Consider the following 17,574-nt stretch of genomic DNA (forward strand, 5'->3'; position numbering starts at 1 on the left):
ATCATAAATTCCCTTTTTTTCACTTAAATTTTTTAAAATTTTTTATTTTTTTACAATTACAATTATATCTCTAACAAGTAATACTGCTTTTAAAAACTGTGGTAAAAGCACATAACCTAAAATTTATCATATGAATCATTTTTAAGTATACAGTTCAGTAGTGTTAACTATATTGACATTATTGTGCAAGAAATCTCTAGAACTTTTTGTCTTGTAAAACTGAAACTGTATACTCATTTAATAACCATTTCCCACTTCCCCTGCTCCCCGGCCCTTGGCAACCGCAATTCTTTCTGTTTCTATGAGTTTGAACTACTTAAGATACCTCTAAGTTTTGATGGTCTTATTGCGGTTATGTAGGAGAATGTTCTTGTGGGAAATACAGAGTGTGGCAAAAGTAGGTGTACAGTGAGTATGCAAAACAGAGTTTATTCTTGCATTATTATTAATTATTGTATTTCCCATACAAACAACTGTAAACCTACTTTTGCCTTACCTTGTATATATAGTAAAGTATTTGAGGATGAATGAGACACCATGCAGATTGTTTATGATCTTCTTACCTTTTAAAGTATCTAAAATTTATAGTGATGTCCCTTTTTCCATTTATTAAATTACTTGTGCTTTCTCATTTGTTTGGTCAGTTTTACCAGTGGTGTATCAATTTTATTGGTCTTTTTATGGAACCAACTTTTGGCTGTGTTGACTTTCCCCACAATATATTTGTTTTGTTTCATTCTGTGTGTGTTTTTTTTTCTACTTTCTTTGGCTTTAGTTTCCTATTAGTTTTACAACTTCTTGAGATGGATGTTTGAGTCGTTGATTTATCGCCTTTCTTTTATTACAAATAATGCTGCTATGAATATTTGTGTACGAGCTTTTACATGAACATATGTATTCATGTATCTTGGATGTATATCTAGATGTGGAATTGCTGGGTCATATGGTAACTATGTTTAGTGGTTTTTAAAAAATATATTTTTACTGATTTCAGAGAGGAAGGGAGAGGAAGACAAAGAGAAACATCAGTGATGAGAGAGAATCATTGATCGGCTGCCTCCTGCACATCCCCCACTGGGGATTGAACCCACAGCCTGGGCATGTGCCCTGACTGGAATCGAACCATGACCTCCTGGTTCATTGGTCGATGCTCAACCACTGAGCCATGGCCGGGCTAATTTTTGAAGAACTGTTAGACTATTTTCTCAAGTGGCTGCATCATTTTACATTCTTAAATACATGTTTTATCTACCTTTTCTAGTTGTTCTCAGAAGAAGGTTGGCCATATACAGGCTAACCCACCATCACTGGAGTTGAAAGTCTCAAATATATTTCTTTTTCATATTTTGTCCAGGTTTTGTTAGTCTTCCTCAGTGTAAAAATTAGTCAAACTACTTAGTCTACACTTGCTAGGAGAACACTCATGCATTTTAATTTAAAATGTGTATGTGTGTTTATTACTAATGCTTTGACATAGGGCCTATCCTTTTCCAGGAGTAAGGGTCATTGATTAGGGTGTACCTGGTCTTATATAAACTGCACACATAATGTATTCTTTATATGGTCTAAAGTGGAAACATAATTTAAAGATAGTTCTGAAGCAACCTGATTGCAGATTCTTTTGAAATTTTTATTATTTCCCACCCTAATTGTTTATAAGTTTCTCACCCTTGCTTAATTTGACAACTATTATTTTTAGCAATTCATTTTTATTTAATTCTTCCAAAGCATTCAATATAATTTCATAGAAATAACAATGGTCTTTCTTTTTGCATGTACTTCATCAGTTTAATTAAATTACATGTTTAATTGAATGTTTAAATGTTTAGTTTAAATATTTAATTAAATGTTTAATAAATTATGTGTGATTAAATTATTTGTTTAATTGCATTATGTGATTATAATAAAAAGTAAAACTGGAATATACAGGCTTAAGAACAAACACGACTAACCCACGTAAGCACTGGCCTCAACTGGTGGGATCAGATTATCTTATTAGCAGGAAGGGTTTGTCAGACCATGGGCATCCGTCAGAATGTTTATAGAGGGAATGGAAAGTGACAGTTAGCATGTTGAGTGGAGTGGTGGTTGTGTAAGAGGTCCATAAGGCTGAAATAGTAGCACAAGGAAGAAGTGGAGAAGGGACTCTTGGGGATGTAAAATTCTTAAAACAGTGCCTGATGCATAATAAGTACTTAATAATGTTTACATGATTGTTTTCATCATCATTATCTGAAGGTTTGGAAAGATAGGAAGGAGCTCAGATCTGTCTCCTGCCCTCCTAACCCAGCCACTCTTCTGGGCAGAAACTCTTCTAAAAAGAACACTGTGATAAACTGTGGTACAGCCACACAATGGAGTACTCAGCAATAAGAGAACCAGCTATAGATACACACAGCAACTTGGATGAATCTCAGGCGCATCGTGCTGATGAAATGAAAGAAGCTAGTCTCAAAAGGCTACATGCTCTATGATCAGTTATATGAGAGGCTATCAAAGGCAAAAACCAGTGATAGAGAACAGAGCAGTGGTTGTCAGGGGGGAGGTCTACAAAGGGAGAGCAGGAGGGAGTTGGGAGGGTAACGGAACTGTTCTGCATCCTGATTTTGGCAGTGGTTATTCAAGTCTATACATGTGTTAAAATTCATGCAACTGCATACCCAAAACAACCAAATTTACTGTAGGTTAATTTTTAAAATAAAATAAAAATGAAAACTTGTCCTAGCTGATTTGGCTCAGTGGATAGAGTGTCAGCCTGTGGACTGAAGGGTCCAGGGTTTGATTCCAGTCAAAGGCACATGCCCCGGTTGCAGGCTCGATCCCCAGTCGGGGGTGTGCAGGAGGCAGCCGATCAATGATTCTCTTTCATCATTGATGTTTCTATCTCTCCTCCCTTCCTCTCTGAAATCAATAACAATATATTTTAAAAACAACAAAAACTAAAACTTCAAGAAACAAAGAGCACTGTGGAGAGCATCCCAGGGTCTGGGCATGTAAACTGGCCTGGCCCCAAGTGCCGCCTGCCTGGCACTTCTCTTGGGCAGAGTATGTGCGCCAGGCCTCCTCCTCCTCCTGGGCCATCATCACTCACTGGCTTTTCTCTTCCTGTGTTAGATTGGAGCTGGAGGCAGCATCACTGGGCTGAAGTTTAACCCTCTCAATACCAACCAGTTTTTCACCTCCTCAATGGAGGGGACAACTAGGCTACAAGACTTTAAAGGCAACACTCTCCGAGTTTATACCAGCTATGACACCTGCAAGTGAGTAGTTTAACAATGAGGGGAAAGGGCTTTTAGGCTCTCAGTGAGGTTCTGGTGAGAGCATCCAGGTCCCAGTTCTACCACAGGGAAGTAAGAAAAGGTGTTGGCCACTCTCCACCATTCAGTCTCTTCCTCAAACCCTTTCTTTAGCTGCTTACTTTGGTCCAGGTGGGGTACTAATCGGGGGAGTTCTGGAGCCTCACTCTTCTCTGCAAGGGAAGGGCTTCCGTCGTCTGTAAGTCATTCCTGTATCAGGTGAGACCTTTATTCTCACTGGACAAGTCAAACTGGCATTGGCCTAGAACAGTGATGGCGAACCTATGATATGCGTGTCAGAGGTGACACGCGAACTCATTTTTTTGGTTGATTTTTCTTTGTTAAATGGCATTTAAATGTATAAAATAAATATCAAAAATATAAATCTTTGTTTTACTATGGTTGCAAATATCAGAAAATTTCTATATGTGACATGGCACCAGAGTTAAGTTAGGGTTTTTCAAAATGCTGACATGCTGAGCTCAAAAGGTTCGCCATCACTGGCCTAGAATAAGCCACTTAAAGCCTGGAGCAGGAAATAAGAACTTAAATTTTATTCCCTACATCCACTGGGGTGTGATGACCTGACCAGTTCCATGAAGCTTAAATGGATAGAATCATGTCCATAAAGCACTTTGGACTCTGCAAGAGTAAGTGGTTGTAGAAACTACAGAAGCTTGTCACTTTGATTTCTGGCCAGAGACATGATCCTGCTCCCTAAAGAACCGGGGGTGTGGGGGTCTAACTAGCACTGGATGTTATCCTGGACCGCCCCACAGGGGTAAGAAGTCCACGAGTTATCAGGACAGGGGACAGGTTAGAACAGCTCTAGGTTTCTCTTCCACAAGAAACCCTTCCTCTGGAAGAGATTTACAGGGAATGCAAAAGGCGGTAGAGCAGGGATTTGAGGGTTTGAGAGAAAAGACAAGAATCTGAGCTCTCCTGGCTATCGGGATCCCTGAAGCACCTCCCTCCCCATCCCCTTCGTCCTCAAGGAGTCTGAGGGACAAGAGCCAAACAACTTCTGGGTTGTGTGTGCTTTTCCCCCTGAATGCTCAGAAGGGGGCAGAAGTTCCCTTCTAGCCAGCTCTGAGGAACAGAGCTAGGCAGCCTGTTTGGTTGGTCACCTCCTTTGACTCAACAGGTGGAGAGAAAAAGGGAGAGAGTCATAAAGGAGTCTTCCGCAGAACCCAGGGCTGTGTGGGGCAGGCTAACCTGGGGGCTTGTCTTATACTCTGAGGTTGGCTGCTTCAGGGACTCATACTAGCTGAGGATCCTGGGCCCATCAGACAGGTTTCTGAGCCCCATCAACTCCATAACCTCTGTCTGGATGGTAGACAAGTCTGTTCCTCACTGGAAGTCCATGGCAAGATAGTATTCATTCATTCAACAAATATTTATTGAATATCTCTATGTGTTAGACGCTGGAGCTACACCATGAATAAATGGACCTTGCACCTGGATGGCATGGCTCAGTGGTTGAGCGTCGACCTATGAACCAGAAGGTCACGGGTTTGATTCCCAGTCAGGGCACGTGGCTGGGTTGCAGGCTCACAAATCAGTGATTCTCTCATGATTGATGCTTCTATCTCCCTCCCCCTCCCCCTTCCTATCTGAAATCAATAAAAAATAATTTTTTAGAAATATAAATAAATGGACCTTGCCTCTGTCCCCAAGAACCTTACAGCAAGGTCTCTCCCTCCAGCTTCTGGTTTTGCAGCCTGGATGTGTCCGAGAAAAGCCGAGTGGTGGTCACAGGAGACAATGTGGGGAACGTGATCCTGCTGAACATGGACGGCAGGGAGGTGCGTTCTTGGAGCCCGGTCCTCCCTACCCCTCCCTTGTCTCTGCCCCCACCTGAACCGCTTTTCTCTGCAGCTTTGGAATCTGAGATTGCACAAAAAGAAAGTGACCCATGCGGCCCTGAACCCATGCTGTGATTGGTTCCTGGCCACGGCCTCTGTAGATCAAACAGTGAAAATCTGGGACCTGCGCCAGGTTAAAGGGAAATCCAGCTTCCTCTACTCACTGCCACACAGTCATCCTGTCAACGCAGGTGTGATATACCTCATCCCTCCTTAGACCCTACCTACCCCACCGCTCCAGGGGTTTGCCCTCAAAGTTTAGAAGCTGCTAGGTCAAACCTTTACCCCTGACAGCGAACCTTTCTGACTTCAGTTGCCCTCGTCAGCTGCTGAGTTCTAGAATGTTTTTGTTCAGAGCCCAGATGCACCTCCTCCCTTCCAGCCCTGTCTGTCAGGGAGTGGGAGGGAGGGGTCCCTGCAAGAGAAGGCCCTTCAGCTCAGGGACTTGTCACTTGCCAGCTCATTTCAGTCCTGATGGAGCCCAGCTCCTGACCACCGACCAGAAGAGTGAGATCCGGGTTTACTCTGCCTCCAAGTGGGACAGCCCCCCAAGCCTGATCCCACATCCTCACCGCCACTTCCAGCACCTGACACCCATCAAGGTAAGTGATGGAGTAAAGCACTGTGATCACGGAGACAGATCGGGTCTGCCCAAGTGGGGGAGCAGGGGGAAGGACAGATTACAGAAGCCTTTCCTCCCGGATCTCTTCCTGCCCTGACACAAAGTAGTCTCATCCCCTGGCTCTCCCTGCTCCGTTTGTCCCACTTCTGCAATCCCATTGTGCTGGGTTTTCTTTTGTCTCTCTGATAAGCTATTTTCCAAAGTTTTTTCAACCCAGCCCTGATCTCCTCAGACGGCATTTTCCAAAATCCTGACCTGTTCTGCCTTCAGTTTGTTCCGTGTGTACGGTTGATCTACAAGCTATCCTTAGCGTTTTTGTCAGCGGCTTCTCTGGCCTCGGTACCCATGGCTTACAGTCTTCAAGTCCTGTGATTCCTTCCTGCCCAAGCCCCTACGCAGTTTCTCTTCAAATCTCCAGGTTTCATGCCTGTACTTTGGTCAATGGTGAGGGGCACCAGCTTCTGGCAGGAAGACCCCTCTGGGTTAGGATCTTGGGAAAATCACTTCAATTTTAGATTCCAGTTTCCTTGACTATAAAGGGAATAATGGTTTCTAACTGACGGGGTTGCTGTGAAGCTGAGTCAGTGCACTTCGAGCACATGGCGCCATGCCTACTCAGTACACAATGATGATTTAGTATTAGAGTGGCCCCCACGCACCTCAAATCAAATCCAAGTTCTAATGGCATCAGATCCTTCACCCGTTTGTGTTCCCATTGGCATCTTCACTTTGTATCCAGTGAAGCCCACTACAGCTTCCCAGGTGTGACTGGTTTGTGACTTATTTCTAAGCCTTTGCATGTACCCCTTCTTCCTTCCTGCTTACCATGTCTTTCCTCCTTCAAAACTTCTGTGAGAAGTTTCTTAGGAAAATCCCATCCAATCTGTCATTCCAATCACTGTCACATTTGTTTTGAGAGGGATAATCTGGGGAGCAAAGGTTTCCTCCTCTTTTCAGGCACTAGCATTTTCTACTCAACTCTTTGTCATTGAAGTTGATAAAGGAGATAGTCGTGGGGTTACTTCAGAACATATGTCCAATTTGGTTTTGGTTACCATAAGCTTGTTCCTTTGTTGTAGGCTTACTCTTTGGTTAATGTCTGCATCAGGCTGATGGTAAAACATTTGTCAGTTGGTATGATCTCAGCAAATGCAAGAGAGAAGGCCTGAAGGTGTCCTAAGGGCCAGGGGGGCCAGCTTGGAGTTTAAAATTTACATTGGTAGATGTATACGCAATTGAAAACTATTCTTGTAGTTTCATATAGATCTTATCTCCGTTATTAAGTCGTTGACAACTGTATTAACAATTGTTAATGGCAAAGAATACTTATGAACCCTCTTGATAGTATTCTGCATTTCTCTCATGACCAGCCTTTCCATCTCCTAGGCATCCTGGCATCCACGGTACAACCTCATTGTTGTGGGCAGATACCCAGATCCTAATTTCAAAAGTTGTTTCCCCCATGAATTAAGGACAATCGATGTGTTTGATGGAAGCTCAGGGAAGTTGATGCATCAGCTCTATGACTCAGAATCTTCTGGTATCATTTCGGTGAGACTTGGGCCCTCAAATAATAATGGGAGGAAGCAGGGATTCAACCTACCTTATCGACCAAAAATGACCAGAAATAATACTTTCACCCCCTCCTCATGCTTATCCCCTTGTCTCTGCAGCTCAATGAGTTCAATCCTATGGGGGACACACTGGCCTCTCTGATGGGTGAGTGAAGTAGGTTGTTATCTGAAGCCTGACCCTACTTCCCAAGGTTCAGTGCAAGCTAACCTCAGCTTAGCCCTGCCACATTCACCTAAGGTAGCAGTCAGTGAAGAAGATAACCAGGGGACAGTGGTCTATTTGGCCTAGGCCCTCCACCCTTGTTTGGTCTTGGTCTTGGTAATGCCTGGCTGTTGTCCAATTCCCTAGTATTTCCTTACCAAGTTCTAGGCTCCCTGGGCCAGCCCCAAGCTCTGAGAGACAGATAACAGAAGGTGAGTCAGACTGGTGTTATTCATCCTAGGTTATCACGTTCTCATTTGGAGCCAGGAGAAAGCTGGGATATGGAAATGAGAGACAATAATGAAGGTGTGGGCCAAGCAAGGACTTGGAGCCACATGAGAACAAGTCCTGTGAGAAGAGGCAGCTATGTGTTAAAGGACCAAGGTATCCAAATCTTAGGGCTGGAGCGAGGATGCTGTGGCGTGGGATACTGTAAGGCTGGGACACTGGCTATGTTATTGCTCTGGACTTAGCTCCGAAACTTCCCCAGAGTTGGCGACACAGCTCCCCCAGGCTCCCTGCTATATCGAGCTTGGAACCAAGCTCCTCCTGGAGCCAGGGGCTTTTCTCCTCCCTGATGTGTGGTGGCAGAGTGATCAGGTGGTGGTTTTGTATTGGTTTTGTATTGGTTTTGTATTTGTACTCACTATTGACATGGCCAATAAAACTATACCCAATGAGCTTCTGAGTGACTCTTCCAACGCTGACCTGGTCAAAGCACTCCTGGGTCTCCAGAATGAAGAACAGGCACAGAAACAGCACTAAGAGTCCAAAATTTTCCTTTTTCTCAAGCTACCTCAGCCCTATTGTGGGCCATAGTCAACAGCTGTCCAGCTTACAACCTGCGTTTACCTCACATCCCTGGAGACCCGAGCCCAGCAGAGGGGGGTAGTAGTTTCATGACTGTACCATCCCTCACTCTCCTCCCACCTCCCTCGACTCCCTCCCAAGTACAGACACCTTTCGGACCTACTCAAGCTACAGGCTAAGCAGGATGCCTGAGGCAGTATGTCTGACTAATGGTAGCTTCAGCTGGAGAAGGGAAACTTGACTGGCTGGCTGTTGGGTGATTTGGTTCCTTGGTGGCCAGTGTTCGTGTCCCCAATGTTATGCAGTTTTTCCCAGTAAAATAAGCACTGACAGGCAAAATTGTGTCTTCTGAGCCATTTGCCAAAGACTCCGGGCTGGAAGAGAGAGCAGGTCTTGACTGGGGGGCAAGGCAGATGAAGCACCAACTCCTTCAGTTTTTTATCCCAGGTCCTGAGTGAAACTTTAAACCTTGTCTACATATCAGGTCCTTAGGGAGCACGGAGGAGGCAAATCCTATTTGGAGAGAGCCAACATCCAACACAGTACTTGGGAAACATCGGGCACGTGAATATTGAGCGGCAGGTGCCATGGCCAAGCCGAGTCCCACTTGTTCGTCTAGGTTGGGGTAATCAGAGGAAGGCCCAACCCAGGGTCTCCTGCCCATGGGCTTGGGAGCAGCAACAGTCAGGAGTGAGGGCCAAGCCCACCTCCCCTAAGAGGCAGAGGGAAGGGGGCTGAGTGGTTGTCAGGCATGATCCTCCACGTCTGCAACGTGGCGGTAGCCGGGAGGCTGCGCCTGCATCCGGAAGAGGACGGTGAGTAGCAGCACTATGAGAAGAAAAAGGATGGAGCCACATACAGCCAAGGCCACGATCACCTCTGGGCACGGGGATAGGGAGAGAAAGGACATGTCAGTGTTCATTCAGCAAATACTTGATGGCCTATCATATGCCAGGAACTGTTCTCACAGTGGGGATATCCACAGTTAGTGACAAATGCCATAAAGCAAAGCAAGGTAAGGGGGAAAGGATGGAGAGGTCAGTCAGGACAGGTATCACCGAGGATAATCTGAACAGAGACCTTGAGCCCGTGAGACACGAGATCTGAGAGGAGAGAGTCCTTGCTGGGGGCGGAGAGTAGACAGTAAGCAAGCACAAAAGGCCCTGATGTGCAACTAGCTTGGCATGTTCTAGATCATCAAGAAAGTATCGCCAGAGCAGAGTAAGTGAGGGGCAGGTAGGAGATGAGAGTGGAGGGCCAGGCCAGTGGTAAAGAACTTGGATTTCATTCCAAATGTGATGGGAACCCACTGGAAGGATCTGAGAAGGGTAGCAATGTGAACTGATGGACTTTTTTGTTGTTATTAATCCTCACCCAAGGATATTTTTCTATTGTTTTTTAGAGAAAGTGGAAAAGAGAGAAACATCGATGTGAGAGAGACCAAAGTGCCCCTGATTGGAATTGAACCCAGGACCTTTTAGTCTGAGAGCCAATGCTCTATCCACTGAGCCAAACCAGCTATGGCCCAACTTAACTCTTTTATATATAGTATATTTTTATTGATTTCAGAGAGGAAGGGAGAGGGAGAGAGAAACATCAATGATGAGAGAGCATCATTGACTAGCTGCCTCCTGCACACCCCCTACTGGGGATCGAGCCCACAACCTGGGCATGTGCCCTTGACAGGAATTGAACCCGGGACCCTTTCGTCCAGTCTGACTCGCTATCCACTGAGCCAAACCAACTAGGGCAGTGATGGCAAACCTATGACATGCGTGTCATCTGACACGCTATCCACTGAGCCAAACCAACTGGGGCCTAACTTACTTTTTTAAGAAATTTAACTCTGCTGCGCTGAGAGACTGGTAGGGACAAGAAGAAACTCAGAACATTAAGAAGCTCATCAGTAGTTCAGGCAAGAGATGATGGTAGATTGGACTAGAGAGCAAGAGCATGTCTTATGTGTGTTTTGTTCAAGGTAGACTTTTTATTGTAATTGATGAAATGAAAGTTCTGAAAGAGGTTAAACAATCTGCCAAAAGTCTGATGACAAAAAGGCAGGCAGGAGTCAAAACAAGGTCTGACAACATCTGTGCTCTACGGCACCAGAGTTAAGTTAGGGTTTTTCAAAATGCTGACAAGCCGAGCTCAAAAGGTTCGCCATCACTGAACTAGGGCCTAACTTACTTTTTAAAGAAATTTAACTCTGCTGCACTGAGAGACTGGTAGGGACAAGAAGAGACTCAAAACGTTAAGAAGCTCCTCAGTAGTTCAGGCAAGAGATGATGGTAGATTGGACTAGGGAGTAAGAGCATGTTTTGTGTGTGTTTTGTTCAAGGTAGACTTTTTATTGTAATTGATGAAATGAAAGTTCTGAAAGAGGTTAAACAATCTGCCAAAAGTCTGATGACAAAAAGGCAGGCAGGAGTCAAAACAAGGTCTGACAACATCTGTGCTCTTAGCCACAAAGTTATGCTACCCAGATTTCTAGCCATGGAGTCATGCTGCCTTCCCCCAAATGTGAAAAGCTTCAGATCCAAAAGACAGCTCTACAGACACAAGAGTGCTAGGTCTGACTGGGTGGAGAATTGCTGACTGTCTGCTACAGAGAGCCAGAGCCAAATTCAAGTGGACCTTACAGGCTGCACTTTAGAAGTAACTGCAATGAACAAAGAAAAGTCAGTGAGTTAATACTATTAAAAGTAAGAACATGTATTTTAAAGGTTGGCATGCTAGAATCTCCTAGTGGATTGGTTGTGGGGTCTAAGAAAGAGTATTCAAGATAAATCCTAGGATTATACTGTGTGACTAGATAACTGGTGTGGCATTTACTTAGATGGGGAAGCCTGGAGGGAGAACAAATTTCGGGGGGAGGAAGAGCATTTGGTTTCAGATATCGACTTTGAGATGCCACATCTATGTAGAGACCTCAAGTCTGCAGCTGGCTGGATATGTCAGTCTAGCTCAGAGAAGAGGTTATGAATCTGCAGATCACAAAAAGACAGAACTTAGCATTGGTACTTATGACTGTGAGGTTGGATGAGATCACCTTGGGAGTGGGCAGAGATGAGAAAAGGGCCAAGAGCGAGCCCTGGACCATCCACTGTTTAGTGGGGAGAAGCCAGTAAGGAAGGTGCCTATAAGTTAGGAGAAAACGCAGAGAAGCCAAGGAAGTGTTTAAGGAAGGAGTGACCTGATTATACTGTGTGACTAGGTAACTGGTGTGGCATTTACCTAGATGGGGAAGCCTGGAGGGAGAACAAATTTCGGGAGGAGGAAGAGCATTTGGTTTCAGATATTGGCTTTGAGATGCCACATCCATGTAGAGACCTCAAGTCTGCAGCTGGCTGGATATGTCAGTCTAGCTCAGAGAAGAGGTTATGAATCTGCAGATCACAAAAAGACAGAACTTAGCATTGGTACTTATGACTGTGAGGTTGGATGAGATCACCTTGGGAGTGGGCAGAGATGAGAAAAGGGCGAAGAAAGAGCCAGTAAGGAAGGTGCCTATAAGTTAGGAGAAAAAGCAGAGAAGCCAAGGAAGTGTTTAAGGAAGGAGTGACCAGTTATATAATGCTGCCGAGAGGCGAGAGAAGCTGACTAAGAACTGGTCACTGGTTTTGGTAAGAGGTCACTGGGCCTTTGACAAAAGTTAATGGAGTGAAAGGAGACACCAGACTGTCCAGTGGGAGCCTGAGAGAATGGACAGTGAGGAAGCGAAAGCAGAATCTAGGCAACTCTGAAGGATTGTGCTCTAACAGGGAACAGAGAAAGATGGGGGTCTGAGAGGTTTTTATTAGGCTTTTGAGATGGGACTGATCCCGCAGAGAGGAAACATCAGAGGTCCTTGTGGAGAACAGATGAGCCCAGAGTATAATTGGAGAGGCAGGGCCTTAAGTAGCAGCTTGCACCAGTGAGTAGCTGGAAGACGTGGTGGTGGGAAAATAGAACGATTCTCTCCTGATTGCTTTTATTTTCTCAGTGCTACAAGAAGTGAGGGCATCCCCTGAGCGTGTTAAGGAATAGGTGAAACGGTCTCAGGGTGGGTAGTAAACTGTCTAGGGAAATGCAATAAGATGGCTGGAAGCGTGAGCACTCTCTCGAGACTTGTGGATATGAACTGCAAGTTGTTCTGGGACATGGCTAGCACAGAGGCAGGCAGCAGCTCACCTGTGTCTGCAGGACCAGTTGCCAGCTGGCACTCCTGCTGCCAGTCCTTGGGCACAACAGACTCTGTGAGACGCAGGAAGTCCTGCAGTGGGCAGCGGTGAGGGCAGCCAGGCAGGCTCAGTGGCCAGGGGGCCTCGTTACTCTCATTCCGAAAGTACATCTCCACTGAGAAATTCCTGAGGGATGATGGGAGACAAGGTGGAAGCTGCCCACCAGGCCTGTTACGGAGTCCTTAGGGTGCCCATAGCCATCATGCGAGTGCCCTTCCAGAGGGCAGACTAGTAGCTCCACTCACCCATTGTCTTCCTGGTACAGTTCAAATATATGGCAGGAGGCATAGGGGGCTTGTTCACCATTGTAGACATACAATGCCATTTGCAGAGCAACCAGGGTGGTATCATGCTGTAAGGGAGAAGGGCTCCCGATTAGCATGCTCCCCTGCACCCCCCTCCCCAGCACCGAATAGAGAAGAAATCCAGCTCCTTGTTTGACATTAGCATGCTGGGGACTAAGGGAGCTCACCGCGGAGTAAACCAGCAGCTTAGGGAGGTGGGAGGAGGAGGTTGCCATCAGTGTCAGGTTCTTCCGTATCTGAGCCAGCAGGACTCCTGAAGGAGAAAAATCCCCATGTCAGTGGCTACAGCCATCACTGTCTTCTGATCAGTTCTATCTGTGGTCCCGTCACCCTCTGCTAGTCTTGGGTCTGATCACTGACACAGAGAACTCTTTAGGTGCTTGTGAACCACAGAGGAACGCCCTGCTCTCTGGCAACTTTCCTTTCAAGTACACAGAGGGAAGCAAGATAAACAGGAGCTATAAGGCCCTACCGCCCATGTTTGAAGAAGTCCTCCATGTCAGAACAAATATAAACTTAAGACTGCTTCAGGACACCCATGGCAGTGGCTCCAGGCTGAGGGAACTCTGCCATATGCAGGCTCGGAAAACCCTGAGATGCCAGAAAGGCTTGACGACAGCTCTCCCTTGGGTGCTCCTTGGCATTCCTCTCGGCCTCCTTTCAGAGTGGCCCCCATGGTTCTCTGGAGGTGGGAATTCCTTTAAGTGGGAAGGGTCTTCTGACATGAGTGAAGCATAAGAATATGAATGGCAGAAAAGAAGCATGTGGGCCTGATTGTGGTCATTGGTCCAGTGCAAATGTGCTAAGCATTTGGCGAATTAGGGAGACTTTGGTGACGAACGGGATGACGAGGGGGATCCGAGGGGTTTTGAAAGAGCAGAGAACATTTCGGGTGGAGAAGTGTGTGAGAAGCCCCCAAGAGTAGGTGTTTAATGCTGTAGGGTCCTGAGGAAGGGAGTGACATGCTGCTTTTGTCACTCACCCCCCTGAAGCCGGGCCTTCTCTGCCTGCTCGTAGATCCCGAAGAGGAAGCGGAAGCTGAAGTCCTTCAGCCGGCTCAGACGCTGCATGGTTTGGGGTGAGGCCCAGGGCGGCAGGACCAGCCCATGTGTTTTCTGCATATGGCAGCGGGCAGGTTAGCTCCCCGGCCTAGGCCAGAGCCTCTCCCGGGGCATCTCTCTTCCCCAGTGAGAAGGTGCCTGTGTGTGTGTGTGAGAGGGGAGGGAGAGGAGAGGAGAGGTGAGGCAGCGGGACTGGAACCAGGGACACGGCGGAGTGTTGAGGCTGCAGGGCACAGGGAAGGAGGCTCAGGCACAAAAAACGTGACTCAGCAGGATGGAGTCAGATACCACCAGCGCTCTGGGTGGAGAAGGGCAGGAACTGCTGACAATTAATAAGCTATTTCCCACTCTGGGGTTCTTTTGCACTCTTGAGGGAAGTTCCCTTGTTTCACAAGAAGCAGGTGGCTGGGCTGGACCTCCCCAGTGGGAATGGTAGTCAGGCATTGTGCTCTCCGTGTTCTGGTCACCTGAGCCTGCTGAGTGTAAGAGGAAAGGGTCACACTGGGGACCCTAAGCAGGCTCACCTCACAGAAGAGTGTGTCATAGACATTCCAGATGGTCTCCAGTGTCAAGTCCGTAAGTCCTGTCTCGTTGGCCACCATATCCAGAAATTGCTATGACAAATGGAGCAGGGGGTCAATCCTGCCCTGGGATAAAGGACAGTGTGATGACCTCCACCTCAGCCCCACTCACTGCATTCTGAATACTCTCATTCTGATACTCTGGTGTCTGCCGGGTCTCGTTCTGCAGCTGCTCGTAACGGGGACATGGGCCCAGTGGGAACTTCAGCAGCTGCAGACCAAAAGGGAGAAGCAGAGGCAGAGAGGGAATCAGTGGTCAGCAGGCCCATGGCCAGAGCTGCCCCTCACGGCCTGCAGTGAAGGGCTGGCCAGTCTTACCCTGTCCTCAGCAATGGGCACAGTGTGGACGGGAATAGGCTGCCAAGAGATGTTTGGATTGAAACGCTGCATCCCATTGGGAGGGAAAAGTCCAGCCAGGTTGGCCTCAGCACTCATGAGAGTACGGTCAAAGTCGGTGCTTCGCACATAAACCTGCAGAGATGACAACATGAGTCTCTTCTTGTGGGGGTGGGGTGAGGAGCTTTGGCTCCTCAGTGGGGTCTTAAGGGGAGAACCTGTTCTTGATGGTTACTGAATAGACTGTAATCCCACCATGCATCTGGCCCTTGCATCCTCTTTGGCCTTCCCCATTCTTCTCCCAGCAAAGGTCCAAACACTCAGCTGGGGGCTAGCTATCACTACTCTGAGAATGGCTCCTATGGGAATGGCTCTAGTTCAGATGCCCCTCCCAATCCGAAGTGCTAAGTCAGTAAGGCTGTCTGGTCTGTCTGTCTGTCTGTCTAGTTTTATCCTGTCTCCCTATTTAGGCCAGGATCCTTGAGGGTGAAGACTATCTCCATTCACACCCCCTTTTATAAACTGGCTTGGAGGCCAGGGAGAGGAAATAAGACAAGGAACAGATAATTGCTTGTGGGAAAAGGAGAAAGCTGTGGGGGTAGGCAAGATCAAGACAGAGCTGGCCCTCAAGGGAACAATAACATCTAGGGACTTGAGAGAGCTGTGGCTGAGAGTGGTAACCAAAGGAACAGCTATCTTCTTCCTTGGGGGGGGGGGGGGGGGGGGGGGGGGGAGGCGAGCTCAAGGAGCCAAAAAACTTGCCAATCTTCCATTCTAAGTTCCACAAAGACAGAGATCATATGTGTGTAGTATACCATTATGTGCAAAATGCTAGCCCATTGTAGGTACTCAATATGTGTCTTGAATGGAAAACCTGAGTTATTTCACAGAGCCAGACACTACTCTGCCAGACCCTTCCTTCAGTCTGAACTTGGATGCTTGATAAATGTTGCCTCTTCCCACCCAAGCAGGGGCAACTCAGTCTCTAGGCAGTGGTTCTCAACCTTCCTAATGCCGCGACCCTTTAATACAGTTCCTCATGTTGTGGTGACCCCCAACCATAAAATTATTTTCGTTGCTACTTCATAACTGTAATTTTGCTACTGTAATGAATCGTAATGTAAATATCTGATATGCAGGATGTATTTTCATTGTTAAAATTGAACATAATTAAAGCATAGTGATTAATCACAAAAACAATATGTAATGATATATGTGTTTTCCGATGGTCTTAGGCGACCCCTGTGAAAGGGTCGTTCGACCCCCAAAGGGGTCGCGACCCACAGGTTGAGAACCGCTGCTCTAGGGTTTTGTTCTAGACAGCCCTTGGATGTCTTGTCCTGTAATTGTAACCAAAAATGCATGGGGGGGTGGGGGGGCAGTGCCCAGCTTCACCCTTAGGCTCCCTGAGGACAGAGGGTGAGGACAGCAGATCCCATTCTCCTTGCATCTTGAGCTCCCAGCCTTACCTCTTGTGGGTGGTAAGAAGTGTTGAGAAAGCCACGGTAGCGCTGCCGCAGGGCCTGGCCCAGCTCCCAGTGCTGTAGCATCCCCTCCTATGGGCAAACCCAAGGATTAGGGATGGCTCACAAATCCCACAGGGTTTAGGCACTTTTGCTTTTCAGTTTACCCCTGGCTGGAAGTAGGAGTGTGTTAATGGGATCCCAGAAGTCATTTATTAAGTAGCCAGTTGTGTGTGGCATTGTCTTTGGCAAGAAATCTAGTCCAAGTCAGCACCCACAATGGACATGGCAGTTTGTTGGGCCCTAGTTCTGTAGCCTGCTCTAGAGGTCACTCATTGTGCAGCTCATACTGAGGAAGGACTGGCTTCTGACCCACCTTAGTGAGCTGACCAAACCCTTGAGGCCATTCATCTTCCTGATAGGGGTCCTTGGGAAATGTCTTCACTGGTGTCCGGTCTCCATGTCGGTACAGCTGACAAAAGAAAATGGTTTGCCTAGGGGTCACAAGGGTCTCCCTGATGGGGACCCAGAGCCCACCTCTGCCCCATGATGGAGAGGGAAGCCTCAATCCCTCTGGGAAGCCTTAACTCTACCCATTGCAAAAGACCCCAATTCAAAAGTCAGTAACTTCTTCCAGCTTCCAGAGAGTCTAACATGGCTAAGCAATGACCACGGAGGTCATAGGCAAAGCCAAAGGTACAGATGGGAAAGGAAAAGAGAAATAAAAGCAAGGCAGAGGGTGGGAGGACTGGAAAGATCACCAAAGATTTCTGTAGGGGGATGGGTCTCTTACCCATTTACATCCTTCTCAGGGCAGATTCACCCGACCTATCCCCTGATATAGAACTCCTTGCAGTTCACCCACCTCCACCCCCCCGCGGCTCCACATCCCCTCCGAACCCGGCCCCAAGCCTGAGCCCCCCAAACCGCAGGCCAGCTGTATCCTAATCCAGCTCCTCCTCCAGCCCCCCACACCCCCCCCACAAACCCCGCCCCTCCCTCCACCAGCGAGCCCGTGCCCTTCGAGCTCTGGCGACCCTTGGGCGACCCCGTCTCTCATTACCAAGGTAACGAAGCGCAGAGTCCGGGCCTGGATGGGAGGCATCACCATCAGGTTCACGCCAAGAAGGAGCTGGAGAAGAGCCGCTCGGCTCCAACCAAACAGTCCGCCCGCCATCACCGTTATCGTCTAAGCAGCAAAGAGGGTGGAACCCTCTGGGCGGCACCTCCAGCAGCCGC

The 17,574-nt window shown here is 47.3% G+C and overlaps 2 protein-coding genes across 5 annotated transcripts in view; one reads left to right on the top strand and one right to left on the bottom strand.

Annotated features, from left to right (window-relative positions):
• Positions 1–8,239, top strand: part of DDB2 (damage-specific DNA binding protein 2, 48kDa) — a 32,593-nt gene extending 24,354 nt beyond the window's left edge. For all 3 annotated transcript variants that reach the window (XM_014543377.1, XM_005870811.2, XM_014543378.1), the window contains 7 exons: positions 3,115–3,260; positions 5,002–5,101; positions 5,175–5,352; positions 5,621–5,763; positions 7,170–7,334; positions 7,457–7,502; positions 7,801–8,239. In XM_014543377.1, the coding sequence (XP_014398863.1) occupies positions 3,115–3,260; positions 5,002–5,101; positions 5,175–5,352; positions 5,621–5,763; positions 7,170–7,334; positions 7,457–7,502; positions 7,801–7,850 (828 nt within the window). In that variant the 3' untranslated portion in view covers positions 7,851–8,239. The remainder of the gene's footprint in view (positions 1–3,114; positions 3,261–5,001; positions 5,102–5,174; positions 5,353–5,620; positions 5,764–7,169; positions 7,335–7,456; positions 7,503–7,800) is intronic.
• On the bottom strand, positions 7,773–17,561 carry ACP2 (acid phosphatase 2, lysosomal). 2 transcript variants are annotated; one of them, XM_005870808.2, is made up of 11 exons: positions 17,399–17,561; positions 16,712–16,807; positions 16,342–16,428; positions 14,855–15,007; positions 14,649–14,747; positions 14,480–14,569; positions 13,877–14,009; positions 13,062–13,147; positions 12,835–12,941; positions 12,540–12,715; positions 7,773–9,248 (listed from the first exon to the last, which is right to left on the bottom strand). In XM_005870808.2, the coding sequence occupies exons 1-11, from the start codon at positions 17,510–17,512 to the stop codon at positions 9,115–9,117; spliced, it is 1,275 nt and encodes a 424-aa protein (XP_005870870.1). In that variant the 5' UTR covers positions 17,513–17,561; the 3' UTR covers positions 7,773–9,114. The 2 variants fall into 2 exon arrangements, with proteins under 2 accessions (XP_005870870.1, XP_005870871.1); XM_005870809.2 differs by lacking the exon at positions 7,773–9,248 and adding an exon at positions 11,598–12,353 and having other exon boundaries at positions 17,399–17,524.
• Between the last annotated feature and the right edge of the window lie 13 nt (positions 17,562–17,574).

The sequence above is a fragment of the Myotis brandtii genome, unplaced genomic scaffold (genome assembly GCF_000412655.1).
Source record: "Myotis brandtii unplaced genomic scaffold, ASM41265v1 scaffold324, whole genome shotgun sequence".
NCBI lineage: Eukaryota > Metazoa > Chordata > Mammalia > Chiroptera > Vespertilionidae > Myotis > Myotis brandtii.